The sequence below is a fragment of the Condylura cristata genome, unplaced genomic scaffold (assembly GCF_000260355.1).
Source record: "Condylura cristata isolate star-nosed mole 26May11 unplaced genomic scaffold, ConCri1.0 scaffold00019, whole genome shotgun sequence".
Lineage (NCBI taxonomy): Eukaryota > Metazoa > Chordata > Mammalia > Eulipotyphla > Talpidae > Condylura > Condylura cristata.
The window spans coordinates 15,737,296-15,757,482 of record NW_004567120.1 but is presented as its reverse complement, the minus strand read 5'-3'; the positions used below and the strand labels follow the sequence as shown (position 1 = coordinate 15,757,482).

The 20,187-nt window shown below is 37.4% G+C and overlaps 2 protein-coding genes across 2 annotated transcripts in view; one reads left to right on the top strand and one right to left on the bottom strand.

Moving 5' to 3' along the window:
• PIH1D3 (PIH1 domain containing 3) overlaps positions 1-2,739 on the bottom strand; it is a 34,184-nt gene extending 31,445 nt beyond the window's left edge. Inside the window, exon 1 of the mRNA XM_004685681.2 lies at positions 2,707-2,739. Coding sequence (XP_004685738.2) covers positions 2,707-2,709 — 3 coding nt within the window. The 5' untranslated portion in view covers positions 2,710-2,739. The remainder of the gene's footprint in view (positions 1-2,706) is intronic.
• Positions 2,576-20,187, top strand: part of NUP62CL (nucleoporin 62kDa C-terminal like) — a 59,783-nt gene continuing 42,171 nt past the window's right edge. Inside the window, exon 1 of the mRNA XM_012727100.1 lies at positions 2,576-2,744. The gene's annotated coding sequence lies outside the window, so the exon portion shown is untranslated. The remainder of the gene's footprint in view (positions 2,745-20,187) is intronic.

The window sequence follows — 20,187 nt, the reverse complement described above, 5'->3', positions numbered from 1 at the left end:
GCCATCAAGTTCTTTCAGGCTATAACCCCAGGTCTAATTTACTACTCTTCCCTTCTGTTATTCTGTCAGGTATTCTGTTTTGTTAAAAACTGAACTGATTATTAGAAACCTTAGAGTCCTCCACCTTTATACCTTGGAATGTATTTTTTCCTTTTGCCTAGGCTACTCAGGTAGTAGAGTGTAGAATTAAGAAAAAATTCTGGAACTTCACTGCTTGTGTTTGAATCAGGCATTGCCACTTAAATATATATCCAAAATAAATTTAAATGTAGGAAAATTTAAGTAGGAATTTCACTGTAAACAAAATATATTACTAAGTATATTTGAGATTTGGCTATTTAGAAAACAAATTCCATAGGGCTGTTGTTTTTCTTTTTTCTACTTTTGCTAGGCCAATTCCAGTGGCAACATTTTCCAGACAGTGGGTTTGGTTTTCCTGCATTAACCTTGGGATTTTAAACACAGAAGTGTGATTGGGGCAATCTCTCTTTGTGCTAGCCACAATGAGCTAGAGAGACAGACACTTCAGAACCAGTCCATTACCAAAACATTGAGGCCAGTTACCAATACAGCAAGCTCAACCAGGATGGCTCCAGACCCTGAAGTAACTGGAGATTAAAGCAGATTCTGGTTGTCAGAGATGACAAAGTCATGCTTTCTATTTATTTGCCTGCACCTACAGTGTCAATAGAGATGGCTCTTTGACTTTAAATGAGGACAAATGTAGGTTAAGTTAGTGAAAGCTCTGAATTCCAGACTATTCAAAAAGAAATTATATTTCATTAACCCATGTATACATATTAATTAATATCAGAATAATAAAGAAGCGCCAAATTAGTGTATTGGGGAACCAAATTAAGTTAGTAGGTAAATACATATTCCCATGTAAAATACTGTTTATAGCAGAATGACAACATATTCAAAATCCATTTACTCTCTTAAGTAAATTTGGCATTTCTCCTGCAACTTTATTTATGTAGTACTTTATTAGTATTATATAAATTATTTAGTAATTTCTGCATTAAAATTCTTCACAAAACCAGAAGTAAACATCACTGCCTATGTCCAAATTATAATAAACTGGCTTTTTTTTTTTTTTACATTTCTTGACAATTATATTCCTCACTGATCCCCAATCTATTTTTAAAAAGTCATTTTGCCTTTGTCTTTACAACAGCAAAAATGCTTTATCTTTCTAGGCCTTTCCCCACTGCCATTAAATATACAAAATCTTAAGTAACTACCAGGACTTTTCAGAGCTTACAAACTTAAAATGTATTTAATGGAAGGTAGTTTTTGAAACTTCCTGGAATTGTTCATAAACCCAAAGGGATTCAGGAAATGAATCTCTTTTGATTTAATCTTTCTTCTATTATCTTTATTTTAGTCAAAATGAATACACTTGTCAGTATTTTATTTCTCTGTCTCATTCTTATATACCACCTCAATCTAAAAGGTAGTTGAGGCAGCAAGTTTTCTTTCCGTGCTTGGGAATTCTCTCCCCCAGTCAACAGACCTGCTTTCCTCATTTCTTTAGGAAAATGTCTGTTTTGAATCCTCTCAAAAGGACTCTCTTAGGAGAAATAACCCCCAGCTTTCTAATCAAACTTAGTCCTCTACCCTCACTCCGATTTCATTTTTGGACACAGTTCCTTACCTTCTCTCAGGGATTCTCCAACCAGCTTTTGGCAAATAGCAGTATTTGGTAGGTATAAGTAGTACGAATAGTCTGAACACCACGCTCCCACCCACTAAATGTGGTCTGGTCTAACTGTTTCTTACTCAACGGATCCGACCAACGTCATCCGTTAGAACCTTCAGGTCACAGCGTTTACATTCCCACACACAGGACATTGTTCACGTACCAATGACACGGGCCAATTTACCCCCTTAAGTCTGAAAATTTATACCGCCTAAAAAATAGATCCCCACTAAGGCATACTGGTCCAGCGAAAATCATGACTGTATGTGGCAACTAGAAGCTGTAGAGGCTGTCCCAACGTGGAGCAGCACCCAGATAGAAGTACCAGTAAAGAAACAGTTGTCACTCTTAAATCACCGTTATATCAACAAGTGTGTGTGAGTCTAAAGGCATTGGGAAGCTTCCACATGCTCATTCTGACAGTTGATTAGTATCCATCCCCTGTGTGATAGGATTTCCTTATTTTGGTTAAGGCTACGTCAGCTTCTAGGATCTGGGGCAGGGGAGTCAGGACGAGGATCAGTTCGCTCAACAATTTGGGGTTTGGGGGGGTATCTCTCTGAATCGCCAGGATCTAGACTTGTTCCTAGATTGTCCGAAGGCCACGGTACTTGAGTACCCCCATATTCCCCCACCTAAAGTTAAGGATTTCCTCACCTGGGTCTGTTCTCGGCTAGTGGTTATAGTGGCGAGGTCTGCGTCTCTGTTGCCTGGGTAACCACTTTGTTTCCCCCGCCCCCTACCACCACCTGCGAGTTCCCGCTTGACTTCCTGGCCAATCACAGAAGAGTCTGCTTTGAAATCACCCGAGAATCAACCAATCAAAGCGCGAGCCAGTCAGGGTCAGCCACTGCCCTTTTCAGTTTACTAGTCGACCCCATTTAATCCTCGGTCTAGTTTAGCTAGTCTCCGGCAAGAACCTGCCCACTGAGAAGGCCGGTTCTTTCCGGCCAGCGTGGGCCCGGGCCAACCCCTCAGGCGGCTGCGCCTTCTCAGCGGCCTACCATTGACGCTGGGGTCTGGACAGCGAGCGGCCACTGAGGTAAGTTGCAGGTTGCTATCCATTCCGCTTTTGCAGCACGTGAATTCCAGATCCAGCCGCTCCTTCTAGATCTGGCTCTCCTTCGGAGAGGCTGGGATGGAAGGGTGGCTTCAGGGAGCAGGATTGTGAAGAGAGATTTGAGAAGGTATTGCTGCCTCACTACTCGCGCTCCCCACGCCCCCATCCCAGCTGCTTGATAGACTCTTGGGGTTCCGTGACGTTCGGCTTGCTTAGTGTGTGTGTGTGTGTGTTCGCGCGCGCTCGCGTATCCCTACCTCCCCCCAACTTCCACCCCCCCAGCCTCACCCCCCCCCCTCGCTCCTCCTACCCCCCGCTGTGGGTAAGCCTCCTGGGCCCGAAGCCCCAAAGGAAGCACTTCTTCCACCGCTAAGCGGGAGGTTCCTCTCCTGGGAATATCGGGACCCAGTGCCCTGCTTTTCCCGCCTTGGAGCGTAGAAACGCAGGCGCGCGATCCGCCGGCTGCTGCGTGACAATCTGGATATCTTCACGTCACCCAGAGGTACAGTCGTGACCCCAGTTTCCCGGGAATTCCGTGATCTGGTGTTTAACAAAGGGAGAAAACAAGGGATGACTTAATAAATATTTGAATAAATAAATAATATTTCTGAACTGATTTGCTGTGTTGCATGGTGGGACCCTGAATATATTGTTTGAGCGTCACAAGGAGAGATAGGAATCTTTTAATGGATGGTTGTTTTTGGTTATCTGGGGATTGGAATTAGATTATGAATTAACTAAACTGTTTTCCTCCTTACTGCTCTCATGGTTTTTCTACTTTCCACCCCACCTGGTGAAGGGAATACTGAAGCTTGAGTTATTTGTCCTTTCTACTTGTTATTAGCTACAATAAACAAACAAAAAATGGAGATAGAATATTTAAGTTATTGACTAAAGTAAAGTTGCTGGTTTTTTGGACACATTGCCTGTATTTGAATTCCCTTTATCATTGTAGATGATCAGACTTTTAAATTTTGTTATTTTTTTACTTGTGGAGCTTAAGTTGTTTTTTTTTTTTCTTCATGCTTCCTTTTGTATTTCAATTCTACCCTCCTTGCACATTATTCTAAGTCTTTAATGACAAACTAGTGCCTTTGGTCTATGATTCACAGTAAGAAATAATTTTTTATTGTACCCTAATACATACACAATATATAACTGATAAATTTTGCATAAACAATACCTACCTCATGCAACTGCATGATACATCCCACTATATTTTTTTTTAAATGTAGATCACAACCCACTAAAGATTTGTCATTAATAGTTTGAAAAACACTGACCTCAGACCTTTGGCTTTCAAACTTGTGTGTTTAGCAATCACTTAGGAAATGTGTTACGAATGCAGATTTTCCTGCTATCTCCAGGAATTCTGTGGGTCTGTGGTGGGACCCCAGAAGGTGGTTCATATAGACAGTATATGCACTGGTACAGTGCTAGATGCACTGGTATTCAATAAATTATAATTTTATTCCTGGGAAATGAGAGCTATTTAGCTTTAGAGATATAATTTATTTTTTCAGGTTTGACCTGCCCCTGTCAAGGCAGAATCCAATGCAAGACACTGTTTTCCTAAGGGTTAAGGAGGTAGGAAGTTAGGAGATTGTTCTAGGATCTGAGCTGAATCTGTAAGCTTTTCAGTTCTCTGGAAAATTGCATAAATTCAGAAAATTAGGAATTGAGGGACACAAAGTTTACAGAAGTTCAGTGACTTGCCCAGAGTCATGTTGTCAGGGAGTGAATCACAGAGAAAAGGGCTCTCCTGATTAAGTCTAATCAGATCTAGAGGAGAAGTTAATGCAGGAGAACTTCCCTGACTTGAGTTTCCTAACATTTGTTGTCGAGTTTCTGCTTTGAGTAGTAATTTTAAAATAATGAAACTGGAGAGATCTGAAAGGGAAAAAAAAAACACCAAAAAGTTTAAACACTAGTCATTATTTAATAAGGATAAAAAGAAAATGAAATGTAAAGTATCATTCTATTACCAAAATATAACTCATTTCTGTTCCTCTTCTATTTTATACATAGGTAACCGTATTTACATAATCATCTTTGTTTATATAAGTTTTGTACCTTTTATTTAATTTTCCTTCAGAAATTTTCCTAGGTTGTTGATTGTTTTCATATTTTTCAAGATAGCAACCTAATTTCCTTACAATGAGGTACCCATAATTGACTCAGCCTAACTAAATCTGTGACAGAAGATTTATTTCCAGTCATTCCATGTTATCAATAACACTGTTCAGTCTTGGTTATTTAAAGTAATTTATATAAATTTTGCCTCCCTTGACATGTAAGAGGAGGGATCTGGACCCCAGCTGTGAGTTTTGTCTTCTTGGGTGTATATATTTGTTCATCCAAATTTCTGTGTGCTACAGCAGCACTGATCAATCATGATATCCTTTATACATATGAATTAGTTGAGTGTATTTAACTCATAAGAATAGACATTTTCAAAATAACTTACTTTAAAAAATATATGTATTATATCAGACTAAAGCAGGTTCAAGTGCCCTAACAACACTCATGTTGATTAGCTTTCTTTATGAATATCTTTTCCAAAGATTATATGAGTATGTATTCATTTATAATTTAAAAAATTTTTATAAAGGAGCTAATTAAGTTACCTGGCTGAATAAAAGCTATAATTGGCCTATATTAGCCCATCTTTCTTTTCAAAGCTAATGTGTTATCTTATCTTCTGTCTTTCTAAAATGTTGACTAGTCCCTCTTTTTGAACTTAAAGATTTCAGAACTCATACATGGTACAAGGAAGAAGAATGCTGTGGAATATATATAAAATAAAAATAAACTTAAAAGATTTCAAATGGAAAAGGATAGACTATTATACCCCACTATTCAGATACCTACCAAATGATTTAACAGTTGTTAACATTTTGCATATTTTATTTAGGCACTTTTAAAAAAAAAATCAAACATTGCAACTACCTCTTTATACCCCTCCAGTCTCACCGCCTTCCCATTCTTGGAAATAATTGCCCTTCTGAAGTTTGCTTTGTATTTTTCCAATCTGTTTTGTATAATGCACTCAGATGTAGAAGGCCATAAATGATTTATTTCTTTCAGCATTCACATATATAGTATACTTTGCTTGAATAAAACTATTTTTGGTAAGCATTGTTTTAGAGTTGATAATGTAGTTAATTTTTGTTGCTGTAAATGTGTTCCACCATACCTCTATACTACTTTTTAAAATCTCCATTCCTCTTTTGTTGGACATTTAGTTTGTCTCAAATATACATGTAAGCCATGCTAATACTGTATAGAGACAGAAAGTAGAATGGAGGTTACTAGAGGCTGGGGTAAGTGGGGGGGGCATTGTTCAATGGGTGAAGTTTCTGTTTGGGATTATGGAAAAGTTTTGTTAAGAAAGAGTGGTGATGGTTGAACAACATTGTGAGTGTACTTAATATCACTAGATTGTACACTTAAAGTGATTAAAATGATAAAAGTTGAGTTAGCATATTTTGCCACAGTAAACAAAAAGTATGAATGTAAAAATTTTCAAAAGCTTGTTTTATTGCCTTTTTGTTTTAATATGGCATGTAACTCTGAGAAAAGACTTACTTTAAAAAATAAGTTTTGTTAGTCAGATCTATCTTTCCCAGTAAGATGATAGTTTCTGATCTTTAATGATTACTATTACTTGCATGCTTTTGTAAAGTTTTTGTAAATTGCTTGCTTCTGAAATCTGTGGGGTTTTTTTCTTTGTTTACCCAGTATTTTGAAGATTCTTCTGGAAGTGGGTGTGCCTTTGAATTTTTTTTTGTATTTGAATGCCATTCCTCTTTTGGTTCTAGTTTCAAGTGTTTTACTTTTTCTTTTCTCTTCCTTCTTCCCTATAACCCTGTTCTTCCTTTGCTTCCTCCCTCCTCCCCTCCCTCACCTCCCCAGCACCCATGTTCTGTCCTCTTTGAAGTTCTCCTCACCCCCTTAAGCCCCACCCCTTCTCTTGGGTCCTTTTCTCCCTCTATGGAATCCTGCCCCATCGCCCCTTTACTCCCTTACCTCATGTTGATCCCCCCCAACTTTGTAACTGCTAAAGGCATTTGTTGAGGGTGAGACCTCACAGCAATTCACAGTCTTCTACAATGCCATGCTTTTAATATTTGAAAATTGTTTTTAATTTTGAATTTTTTAAAAAGCTCTTCCCTTAAAATAAAATCCTGACGTTATAATGATTTTGACAAGTTATAGTTTGAAGGGGGAGCCAACCAGTAAATGGAAAGGTGACCAGTAGTTTATAATGCTTAGGATATTTCATACAAATGAAACTGGTGCACCATTTTAGGTGACCCTGTGTGTGTGTGTGTGTTTTTTTTTTTAATTTTGGCATTAAAATAAAAGGATCACCTTTAGAAATTTTATTCCTTCCTATTAAAAATGGCTGTGCTAATTTCATCTCTCCCTATCCAGTTCTCCCTGGTGATTCAAACATTAAAAGTCAAAATTAGTAATTTATTTTCCACTTTTACAGTTGGCGTCTATAATGATCAGTGGCAGATAAGAACCCTGCTGGGTTTTGAAGCTTATTCTGCTTTTTTAGTAGCATTTGTGGAAGGCTTTCTTGTTGGAACAAGGGGTTTCTTCAAGGAATTTGTACTTTCCCTTCCTTTCTCTGTTTTCTCCTTAGTTGGATAATTAATGTTATGGTAAAGAGCTACATATATTTTCATAAGTTGCTATTTATAGGAATGTTTTTATAACATGACTCATCACATTACGTGAATTTTCAGGCCAGATCACTCAGTAATGATGTTCTTGAGAAGGTGATATGAATTCATGGAACTTGATCGTTATCAAGTAACTAGGTAGTTTAGGGAGAATGTTGCCTTTAAGGAAGAAGAACCTGTTTTCTTCCCAGAAGGATGGAAAGAAATTTAATTACATGGCTGAGCTTCTTTGTTAGTCATCTCTTGACAACAGTTTCTTGAAGTAATACAGAGAAATAATAGCATGTGGGGCCCTCGATGGTGACGCAATGGGTTAAAGCGCAGCACTATGAAGCTAGCCGCAGCTGCTTGAGCAAGAGTTCCATCCCTGGCCAGGGAGGTGACCCACTTATGGCACAGCAGAGACCTCTCCTGACCCGCCCGCTGCTCCCCTCCGGCAGTGTACTTTGCTGTTGGCGACCGCCTGTTCTGCTCCCCACTCTGTCTCTGGTGAATCTTCTCACTGCCCCTGCACTTCTGACCTGTACCCCAGTTTTGTAAGCATAAATAAATAAATCTTAAAAAAATAAATAATAACATAAATGATCCCCCAAATTCCTTTATACATTGTGAGACAGAAGCCCCTAAACATGTATACTGAAAGAGCTTAAAATAGGGATGTGGGCTTGAATTTATATATTTTGCCTTTTGAGATGCTGTGGATTTATCTTCCTAATTAATGTGTTCATGAAATAAAATGGAAGTATTGTGGCCATTTTCTTCACTTACTAGTTGGTTGGCCTTGGGAAAGTTCTTTTGTGTCTCAGAGCCTCAGTTTTCTCCACTATGGAATGGAGATCAAAAGTTGAAGGTAGTTAAGGAAGATACGGAATTTCAGGGGCAGTAAATGCTATCTTTTATCCTCCCCCCTTTATATGATATAAGAGATTCAAGAGCTTAAGTGGTAAAGTAGTGAGTCTGGAAATGACTTACCGTCATGTATTGATCCAAGGTCAGATTTCCTTCTACCTGAGCACTCCTCGGATCAATTAAACTGACTAGAGGTGGGACACAGTGATGATAATTGGCATGCCGATAAATTTGCTAGCTGTAGTGATTTTTTAAATTATATTTTGAAATCCAATTCATTTTTTATTATTATTTTTTAAAGATTTATTTATTTATGCATACAGACTAGGGTACAGGCCAGAGATGAGGGGGCGATGAGAGGATTCACCGGAGATAGAGCGGGAAGCAGAACAGGCAGATCGACAAAGTACACTGCTGAGGGGAGCAGCGGGCTGGTCAGGAGAGGTCTTGCCACGCCATGTGGTCACCTCCGGAGCAGGCGGGGATAGAACTCATGCGGAAGTGGCTTTAGCTTCTTAGTGCTGTGCTTTAACCGCTGCGCCACCAGGGAGGTCCCATTTTTTATTATTTTTTAAAAAGATTTATTTATGCATACAGAACTGGTGTACAGGCCAGAGGTGCGGTGGGGTGAGAGGATTCACCAGAGACAGAGTGGGGAGCAGAACAGGCAGATCGACGAAGTACACTGCTGAGGGGAGCAGCAGGTGGGTCAGGAGAGGTCTTCCACGCCATGGGGTCACCTCTCTGGGCGGGAATGGAACTTGTGCTGCAGTGGCTGCGGTAGCTTCATAGTGCTGCATTTTAACCTGTTGCACCACCAGGGAGGGCCCTGAAATCCAGTTTATGTTTACTCTTCCACCAGCTAAGAGAACACTTAATAAATAATCCTGACTTGCTGGTCCTTGACTGACAGCAAGGAGAACCCAGGTATTATCTTTAGGAAGGCTGGCATATAACGCTTGACATTAAATTAAGCAAGATAAGATATACAGAGAGCTCTTTGTAAACTTATTTTTAAAAATTATTTTGGTTACTTGCTTAGTAGAACTGCCAAAATTTTGGAGGTGAGGAAGCTGAGGCTCTGATTCTATTTGTCAGATAGTCAGGAACATTCATTGAATTGTTTTCTTCCTATCCAGTTGTTTAGTTAATTTCTTAAGCCTCTTTTAGATGGGACACTCTGGCAGCTAACATTTGCATTTTCTGGAGTGTTTTCAGAGAGCTCTGATGATTTCTTTGAGCCTTGTGGGTTCTCTGCTGAAGCCCTTTGCCATCTAGTATTTCTTTGAAGATGAGTGCTTGTATTAAGGCATCCAAGATGGAATTGTAAGCTGGGCTCAACATAAAAACAAAGTTTTGTCAGCTTTAAGCACCTATAGTCAGGCTGTATGGATAAAAAAGAGCTTACTTAGAAGAGAAATAGAGGTTGGCCCGAGGAACTCAACAATAACAAGACAGATATTCCCACTCATAGCCATATATAGGGAGCAGACCTGTTTTCTATGATTTTAATAGAGCAGTGATATGCATAGGGAAGCTAATGTGTGCTAAGGTCCTGTTTGTTTTAAAGGATAGGGAGTACTAATTAACTTAAGACTTTGTGAGAAAAACATGAGTTTAAGTCTGTAAACTAAAAAAGAAAATTAAAGAAAAATTCATACAAATTAAATTTACCCTAAGCATTACAGGGGTCAGAGGTGTTTGACCTCCATTCTGTTAAAAATCTACATATAACTTTTAACTCCCCTAAAATCTTAACTACTGGTAAACTTCCTGTTGATGGGAGATCTTATCACCAAGGTAAAGTCAATTAACACAGACTTTGTATTTTGTACTCTATTCTTACAACAAAGTAAGCTACAAGGAAAAAAATTATAAAGAAAATCACGAGGAAGAGAAAATTCGGTAAATATCTGAAAATACTATAAATGTAAATATAGTACTGTTCTGCATTTATTGACACTGTATGTTTACATCCGTTGTTTACAAGGAAATTCCTGTATCAAACACATGTTGTTCCAGGGCCAGCTGTAATTAAAATATGTAATTTCCAATACGGGGAAAAATAAAGGGAATGAAGAAAATTCCATGAACCCAAATTGCAGGAAAAAGACAAAAGATACTTATAACATGGCAAATAAAAACACAAAATGATATGAAGAAATAAATCAAATTGACCAAACAGCCTTGTGACTTTGGGTATGCTAATTAATATCTTTATGCCTCAAATGAGAGGACAGAATTACTTAATACTGTAGGCATTTTTAAAAGCATATGGTACAAGAATATTAGTTACTATCATTTTTATTAAGCCACCAAATATATATACTCAATTTCTTTCTTTACAGAGCCAGTTATTTCCCAGCTAATAAACTCACTTCAATTTTTTTGTAGAAAATATGCTTGTTTATCAATATTTCTGCATAAATTCCTGTTTTAGAAGTCATAAAGGCCATTAAAACCTAAAGCCTCCAGGCAAAATAAATAAATAAATATAAAGAAACTCATTAAGAGACTCTTAGATAAGTTTTCAGCTTTGCTACTTATGAAAAGTACATTTAAAATAACTCCGGTTGAAAACAGTGATGGAAAAAGATAAACTGGGCAGAAAGCAGCCAAAAAGAAAAATGGTGAGATAACGATAACATTTTGTCAAACAAAATATGATTTAAAGCAAATTAGTGATAGACATTTCACACTGGTGAAAGAAAGGAATCAACCAGGAGACTGTGGAACGTGAATCTGCATCCATAATAAAATAGGTTTGAAATATGTAATACAAAAGAACTGGTATTATGAGGAGAAATGGACTATCCATAATAATAAAGGGAGACTTTTCCAATATCTTGTTAGAAATTGGTTAAGCAAAATAGAATTTTAAAAAATTAAATGGGTAAGATATGGTAACAACCCAAATAGTTGACTGTATCAAGATGCGGTATCTATACACAATAAAATACTATTCAGCAATCAGAAAAGATAAGCTCATGCGTTCTCAGTGACATGGTTGGAGCTAGAAGGGATTATACTCAGTGAAATAAGCCAGAAGGAAAAAGAAAAAGATCTAATGGTTTCACTTAAGGGACCAGGAAAAAAATAATAACAATAAATAAAAAAACAAAATTAACAGGCAACTATAAATCAGTGACATTCTGCAGGGGGGTAGGAAGGGGAGTCAAAACAGGGGAGGGAAGAACACAAGGAATTGTAGCGATGGTTCACAGTTGAATTAGTGGTGGGTATTTTATGGGGATTACACCTGAGAGGAGAAAGCAAATATCGTACAAAAATGAACACTGATGCAAAATATATATAAACAAATATATTATAAAATAAGTGTAAGGAGGGTAAAGAGGGTAAAGAATTAAGATCTAAATGAGAGGGAAGGGAGTTCTTTAATTCCAAATTCTTAGTAACAAAGATGCATTTATAGTGCAAAAGTGATTTGGGGGAGGTTATTAGTTTTCACATTTCTAAGGTAGAAAAAACTTCAAGGCATACACTACATTTAGCATGAAGTTTCTTAAATTACTTCCAAAGGATTAGAAAGTTCATAAATAAAAGGGCACAGGGATAAAATTTCACCTTTGGATGGCTACTAGAGGACTTGCCTGTGGTCTGCAGTATGACATTGATGACAGCACCTAAATCTGAAAGTGCTTTGTTAATTTCTATCACCATATCACAAGCATGGCTTGAGGATCATCTTTTCTGTCAACATTTATAATAGTATCTTATATATCATAAATATGTAATGTATAGTGATGTATTATATATCATAAAATATATTATTATTTATTATAACACAAAATCTCAGGAGAGTGGTACTCTTGGCAATGTAAAACTAATTATAACAAGTACTCTATTCTTCTACATATACCTCCTTTTCTGCCGCACCATCCATAAACTGAATCATTACACTCAAAAGCAACATTTGGAGCTCACATTTATGTATGTGACTTCAACATAAGCGTGTCATAACTAACAAATTTAGATAAATATTGCGACGACACTAGTACTACTTGTTAATGTATTTCATCAATTTTAAGAGGTAGTATATTTTTTCTTTTTACATTTTAATGTCACTGGATTTGAAACACACCATAGTATTTTTTATGCATCTAAGTTTTTTATTTAATGTTTGATTTAAAGAAATAAAAGTACACAAATTTTATGTAAGGTATAGAGTTTTTTTTTTAATAAAGTTTATTTTTACATCATTTTGTGCCTTTTTCCATCTCAGTTGTAATCCCTGGGGGCTTCCCATCACCAGATCACCAGTGTGCCATCACCATAGTCCAGTGCACTCCCCCCACCCTGTTTTTTTCCCATTCCCCACTCCACCCCATAAATTGTCTCTGGTATATAGCTGTTCATTATAATTTTTATTTTCTCCCCTGATCCTTTATACTCCTGCTATGAGTGAAATCATCCAGTATTTTTTCTTTTCTTTCTGGCTGATTTCACTAAGCATGATCCCTTCCAGCTCCATCCATGTTGCTGCAAGAAATACACCACAATATTTGATGGTGTTTTATAATCCCACTTGGGCGGGTGGTAGTTCTGATGTGATCATTGTTAACTGCATGTACATGTAATATCAAAATGCCTTCTATCAAAACTTGCATGAGTAACTTGGGTGACAATCTCTGGGTTAATATAGGATCTCCTGTAACTTCTAGAAACCCATGGTTTTGGGGAGGGAATGGAGGTAACAGTAAGTGATATTTAATTATTGATATACTGAAGTCTATATATTTGCAAAAGTGGCTTTTAGCACATGGGAAAATATGGCTTTTAGTTCTCTTACAAGTTCTTTTAAAAATGCTGCATCAACAGTGCTCCTGGTGGCACAGAAGACGTCAAAAAATTTGAGTTGAAAATTGGATTCTGAATGTTTTTCCTTAATGTATGCATGTTTGATTAAAAGTTATGTCTATATTGAAAAGCTCTCTTTAAAAATGTATAAAAGTGATAAGGTAGAATTGTGACAGGTTGGTGGGGTTTTCTCTCACCCCCTTTTTTACTGGTGCATAAAATAATAGGACTCTTTACTCTGATGAAATATTTTTTTGAAACTGATTTTTTAGAAATGCCTTTTAGAGCTATTGTGTAAAAACAGATCTTTAGTCATATCTCATTTTATAAATCTTGACTGGGATAGAATTATAAGCCCATAGTGATTGTTTCCCTTAACACTTTAAAGATATTATGTCACCATTCTTTTTTTTTAAGATTTTATTTATTTATGCATACAGAACTGAGGTACTGGCCTGGAGTGTGGGGTGGGCAGTGAGAGGCTTCACCAGAGACAGAATGGGGAGCAGAACAGGCAGATCCACGAAGTACACTGCTGAGGGGAGCAGCGGGCAAGAAAGGAGAGGTCTGCAGCGCCACGTGGGTTAGCTCTCCAGGGGGGATTGAACTAGAGCTAGATCGAACTGGCGCTGAAGCAGCTGCTGCTATAGTCTCTGCTGAGCTTTAACCCGTTGCGCCACCAGGGAGGGCCCTCTTTCACCATTTTCTAATATTTATTTGTTGCTAATAACGAGCTTGTTGACCGTTTGGCAGTCGCACTGTATTAGGTTAATCTGTTGTTTTCTGTGTAATAGAGTTCAGATTTTTTCCCCCTTTACATGTACTTGATATTACGGGTGTTCAGTATGTAGTCTATAAAAGGGCTGTGTGTCTGTGATGGTCATTGGGGAAAGGTTGCCTGCTTGAGTTTGATGGCTTTTTTTTTTTTTTTTAACTTTGAGGATGTTTTCCTCCACTTCTAACAAAATCTTTTGTTAACTCTGAACACTGTCTCTGCCATTGTTTTTTCCTTCTGTATGTATTTTGAAGCTTCTTTCTCTCATTCTTTTTAAGGTTTATTTATTTGTTCATACGGAACTGGAGTACAGGCCAGAGGTGCAGGGGTGGTGAGAGGATTCACGAGAGGCTGAGTGGGGAGCAGAACAGGCCAACTGATGAAACACACTGCTGAGGGGAGCAGCGGGCGGGTCAGGAGAGGTCCACTTGCCATGTGGGTCAGCTACCCTGCCAGGAGCGGAACTCCTTCTGAAGTCCTTCTGAAGTGGCTGTGGTGGCCGGTGGCCGCAGGCTAGCCACCTGGCGCTGTGCTTTAACCCACAGTGCCACCAGGGAGGGCCCCTGAAGCTTCGCTTTTGTTTTCTTTTATCTTAACTACTCAGTTCATTCCCATCCCCTTCTCAGCCCTGTGTTCCAGCAGATTGCATCTCTCTTCTTTTTTTCACCGAAGCTTCTCTTTGTTTACTGTTATCTTAACTACTCTGTTCATTCCCATACCCTTCTGAGCCCTATGTTCCAGAAGATTTAATCTCTGTTCTTTTTTTCCAATTCACTAATTTCCCCCCTCCTCAGTTGTCTACTATTTAAAGCTATCTCTTGAGCCTTTTTATTTATAATACTGGATTTCTCCTAGTTCTTTTTCACATTCACTTGTTTTATGATGTTATTTTTCCAAGTCTTAGTTTGAAGTTTCCATACCAAAAAGGTAATTGATTTTGAGCTAGTTGTGCATATTTTCTGTACCAACATGGGGTTACTGCATGTCTCTGTTGCCTTTTCCATTCTCTTACAGAACTTTCTCGTATTTAAGCTTTATTAAGTCTTTGCTGATTGAGGAGTGTGAGGCCTTACCCTGTGGCCTCAAATTGCACCCACAATCCAGAATATTTCCAGTGATAAGGCACTTAATCTCATTCAAGTCACTTTCTTGGGCTAAGCAGCTTTAACTTATGCTCAGAGATAGGAATTCCCTTCTTGTCTGGAAAATTGACATCTTTCTTCAAAAAACTCTGCTTTGTATTTTTAAAAAATGTTTTCACTAAGTGCTTTTTAACTGATTTTTCTAGGAGTTGGGAGTACTTAGTGTGGTTTCCATCTACCATCTTGAAGTAGATGTTTCATGGAGATCCCTAAAATAATTTTTCTTCCATTCCTCTCTTACTCTTATTTAGGGTTTGGAGATATGCGTGGATTTAATTTTGAAGAAGCTGGTCCCCTACAGGTGGGCGACCTCTTTTGGCTCTGTAAACATAGCAACCATTGCTTTAACTACAGGATTTACTTTCCCTACACCTGGTACAGGAGGTTCAATTTTGGGGCTCCATTCCAAGTACATCTACTCCTTTGTTACACAGACTGCAAGATTCAGTTTTGGAATACCATTTGCATTAACTCCTGCTGTCTTACAAACAGAATTTTCCTTAGGGCAAGCGGAATGCTCTTTGATTCTTTTAGTGACCACAAAGGTAATCATCTCTTGAAGACAGACTTTCAATTTAGCAAAGAGATGGTATGGCATTTCTAAGTCAACTATTTGGAATTTTGCTCCTCATTCCCAAGATAGTATCATAAATTGAAACCATCTCTGATTTGAGGTCCAATGCACATTGAATTCTTATCAGTAGTCTCCCTACTTTGTATATGAACCTCAGGAGTATTCCCTGAGTTTTGGTCATATGTCATCTTGAAATTAGACTGCTTGTTTATTTAAAGTGTCATTCTCTGCAGATATCTCTATCTGTTGATAATTGTAATCTTGAATTTCCCTTCCACGGTTCAGAATTTTTTTTTTTAAAGCACGCTTTCAGTGCCTTTGTATTTAAATCCAATTGGGCGCAACTGTTTCAGTAACACCTGATAACCTGATGAAGCTGGAGTATTCCTTCTGGAACTCTTTCCTATTATGTTATCTAATAACTTGTGATTGAGTACTAAATAATCTCTCTTAGGTGGGGTAACAAATAATGAAATGTTTTTTAGTGGGTCATGGAATATATTTTAAAATTTCTAAAAATTCTATTAAAGAGCTGTCTCTTTGATGACTTTGAGGGTCAGGGTTTAAAATAAATACTCACGTTTAGTAAAGTATGCCAGTGCGCTAGAAAGAGAAAGTGCAAGTTCAGCTGTGACTACTGAAAACAAAATTTTCTGAAATACTCGTTCCCCCATCAAACTATTTGGAAACTTTTTTGTACTCTTAAAGTAGATCAAATTAGGTAAACGTTTTCTGTGGATAAGCAAATAAGGAGCTCTGTACGCGTAGTACTATATTATCTTTCATTTTATATTGAGAGGTAATACAACAAAATCTCATAAATGTTCATATTTAACACTTAATTTGACTGGAACTATGTTATCTAGTTGTCATTTAATGTCAGAAGACTATCACAGTGTTTTTTTCCCCTTTTTCTATTTTAGAATAAATGTACCAAATCAAACATGGGCAACACTGCTTTCACACAACCTGGATTGATTGGGGGGCATTTGGGCTGGGTACCGGCTCCCTTCCCATTGCTGATCACACCTAGTGCCCCATCACACCAGGTGATAGCCTCTCACTCTTTGCTGGCTCTGTATCACCTCTGTTCCTCTGTCTGCAACTGCCACAGGGTTCTTTTTCATCAGTGGAAGTGCACCTCAGGCTGGGAACACCAGTTTAAAGTTTGTCTCCTTGGTAATGTAACTGAACCACCTGCGTTTGCAGGATTACCTAATTTCACTGCTACTACTCGGCCATCTAGTGGACCGATTGCTACTCACCAGTTGCTACCTTCAGCCTTGGCAGACAGTCTGTGAGTAAGGTTTGAACTCTGCTCTCTAATGAAGCAGCACAGTATTCAAGACTGATTGTGAGATTCATATTTTTAACCCATACCCAAATGTGACTCACTTCCCTGTGTGATAGAAATTAAATCCAGACTGTTCCTTCTGGTTTTAGGTTTAGACCCAAGGAATGCTTGTTTTTGGAAAAGTTACAATCATCTGAGAGCCAGTAGTAGTCTAGATAAATTGTCATTTAGTAATAATAGAGTTACACTGAAATGTTTTCTTCAATTGTTTAGTGCTTATATTTACCAAGTATATTCTTGTTCACAATTTATTGATGTGTTATGTTTTCCTTTTTTAAAATAAAACTTCCTAAATGAAATCTATTGGGAGATAAAATAGAATAAGACAGAATATCTTTGGAATAGGTATAACATTTTAGAGTATATTAACATAATAATGTAATAATAAGTCAGCTGTATGGCACAATTAGGAAATGATGAAATATTTTGGCTAGTAGAGACATATATATGGCTTACCAGTTTCCAAGTAGTTAGGCTTCAATAACAGACACTTCACCTATATTGAACATTACTTAGAAGACATGTAGAATCTTGCTAAACCAAAATTTAGTTAATAAAGAGCTCTGGCTTATTCATAAGCTATATAAATTTGGGTTTTATTGTCAATGCCTCAGATATTTTAGAAATTGGAAAATAAAGTGAGATCTTAATACACTTTACTTTGTACATGTTTCATCAAATTAGACACTTCTATTCAAGTCAAGCAATGATTTCAGAGCTTTAGGAAACAGCCAAAGAGGAAAAATATATTTTAAATTATAGATAATACAGAAAAGCTTATTCATGATTTGTAATAGTGGTAATGTCAACTTTTTTTGGTTGGTACATGGCATGTGGTACATAAAGAAATGAGGTGGATCATTGAAATAAGGCTGGTGCTACAATATTTGGCCGCTACCTTATGGGGACATCATTTAATTGTGTGAAAATGAATTTTTATGTTACAAATAATACACATCTCTTGTAAAAAACAAAACAACTAGAAAATAAATGCTCAGTATTGGCTCTGCTATTTACTAGTTCTGTGACTTGGCCAATTACTGTAACCTTTCAGTGCTTGGTTTGCTCGTCAACCACCTCAGAGGGTGGTTGTGAGGATTAGGTAAGTTAATATAGGTAAAATGCTTAGAGAGTTGCCTGACAGATAATATGCACTCAATAAATGTGAGCTGTCATTGTTTTTATGAAAATGTATGTTTCCCTACAGTGCTGCTTATTTTATTACCCTTTTTGTATGTTTGTTTCTGAAGCTTTCATAGTTAAACAGTGAAAATATTATCAGCATTTTCTTCATTTACATTTTCTTAATTACTAGTCAAGCTGACTACTTTTCAGATTACTTATTGACTAATTGTGTGTATGTGTGAAGGGAAGTGGATAAATTTGGTGTTCTCTGTTCATTTTTTTAAAAGATTTATTTATTTATTCATATAGAACTGGAGTACAGGCCAGAAATGCAGAGGGTGAGAGGATTCACCAGAGACAGAGTGGGGAGCAGAACAGGCAGATCGATGAAGTACACTGCTGAGGGGAGCAGCGGGCGGGTCAGGAGAGGTCTGCCTCACCATGTGGATCTCCTTGGGGCAGGCAGGCGGGGATCCAACTCATGCGGAAGTGGCTTAAGCTTCTTAGTGCTGTGCTTTAACCCGCTGCGCCACCAGGGAGGGCCCTCTCTGTTCATTTTTATAACATACTGCTTATTTTTTCTCTTTGCTATGGAATTGCAGTGTCTTCACCCTTTGATATTTTGTATGATAAGTATTTCCCCATTTACACTATTTTTCTTAGTATTTTACAGTTTATTGTGATTTTTAAAATTTTATAGTAGTTTATTTTTACATATTTTTGTGCATTTTTCCATCTCAGTTGCAAACCCATCACCAAATCACCCTGTGCCATCAACACAGTCCAGTGCATTTCCCTCCCCCCACTGGTTTTGATCCCTTTCCCCACTTCACTCCCACAAAGGTCTCTGGTATATAGCTGTTCTATTGTGATAATTTTTAAAAACTAAACTTTTAATTTTAATATAATTGTAGATTCCCAGGCAGCTGTAAGAAATATAGAGATCCCACACAACCTGTGCCCATTTTTCCTGGGTGGTGACGTTGGCATAACTACAGCACAACATCACAGCCAAGATGCTGATACTGATTTACTCAGTCAACATGTACAGTACCTCTGCGGTCACAGGGATCCCCCATTTTGCCCTCTCAGAGCAATACCCTACTCCCTTCTGTTTTTACCACCTTTTACACCATGGTAACCATTCATCTGTTCACCTTGACTATCATTTGTCATTTGAATCATATATAATCTTTGGGGAATGATTCTTTTAGCTCAGCTTACTTTGTAATCATCCAAATTGGTGTCTCACTTGTTTGATTGCTTTATGGTATTTCATGACATGGACTTACCATAGCTTGTGTGACTATCTGCCCCTGGTTGTAATACATATATGTATTACAAATAAAGCTGCTCCTCACATTTGCCTACATATACGTACATGAACATAAGTTTCATTACTGCAGGATAATGCCCAGGGATACAATTGCTGGGTCATATAGTAGTTGCATATTTAGTTTTATGCCAAATTACCAAACTGGTTTTCAAGAATGGCTATACCATTTCACACACCCACTAGCAATGTATGTATCATGCAGTTTCTATGCATATTTACTATCATTTCGTGTTACTGTTCTTCATTTTAATCATTCTTGTAAACAGCAATTTATTGTGGCTTTTATTTATGTTTTCCTAAGGATTAATGAAGTTGAGTATCTTTTCCTGTGCTTATTTGTCATCTGTATATCCTATCATTTTAGTTATAAAATAAAAATATCCAAAATAGCAGTGTATTTTATGTATGGGTCCTTTTTACATAGGGGTTTGGGAAATGTCAGTGGATAATACCTTTGACTAAAAAGTGCTGTAAGTGGTACAGTGGCATCTGTTTATTTGTTAATTGTATTATGGAAATAGAATTGATTTTGTGTATGAACCTTATATTCTGTTGCTGAACTTGCTTATTGTAGGTTGGTTTTTGTAAACTTCTTAAGATTTTCTTTGTAGACAACCATGTTATCTTCAAATAGGGATGGTTTATTTTTTTTTATTTAACAATTTTTTTTAAAGATTTATTTATTCATACAGAACTGGAGTACAGGCCAGAGATGCGGAGGGTGAGAGGATTCACCAGAGACAGAGCGGGGAGCAGAA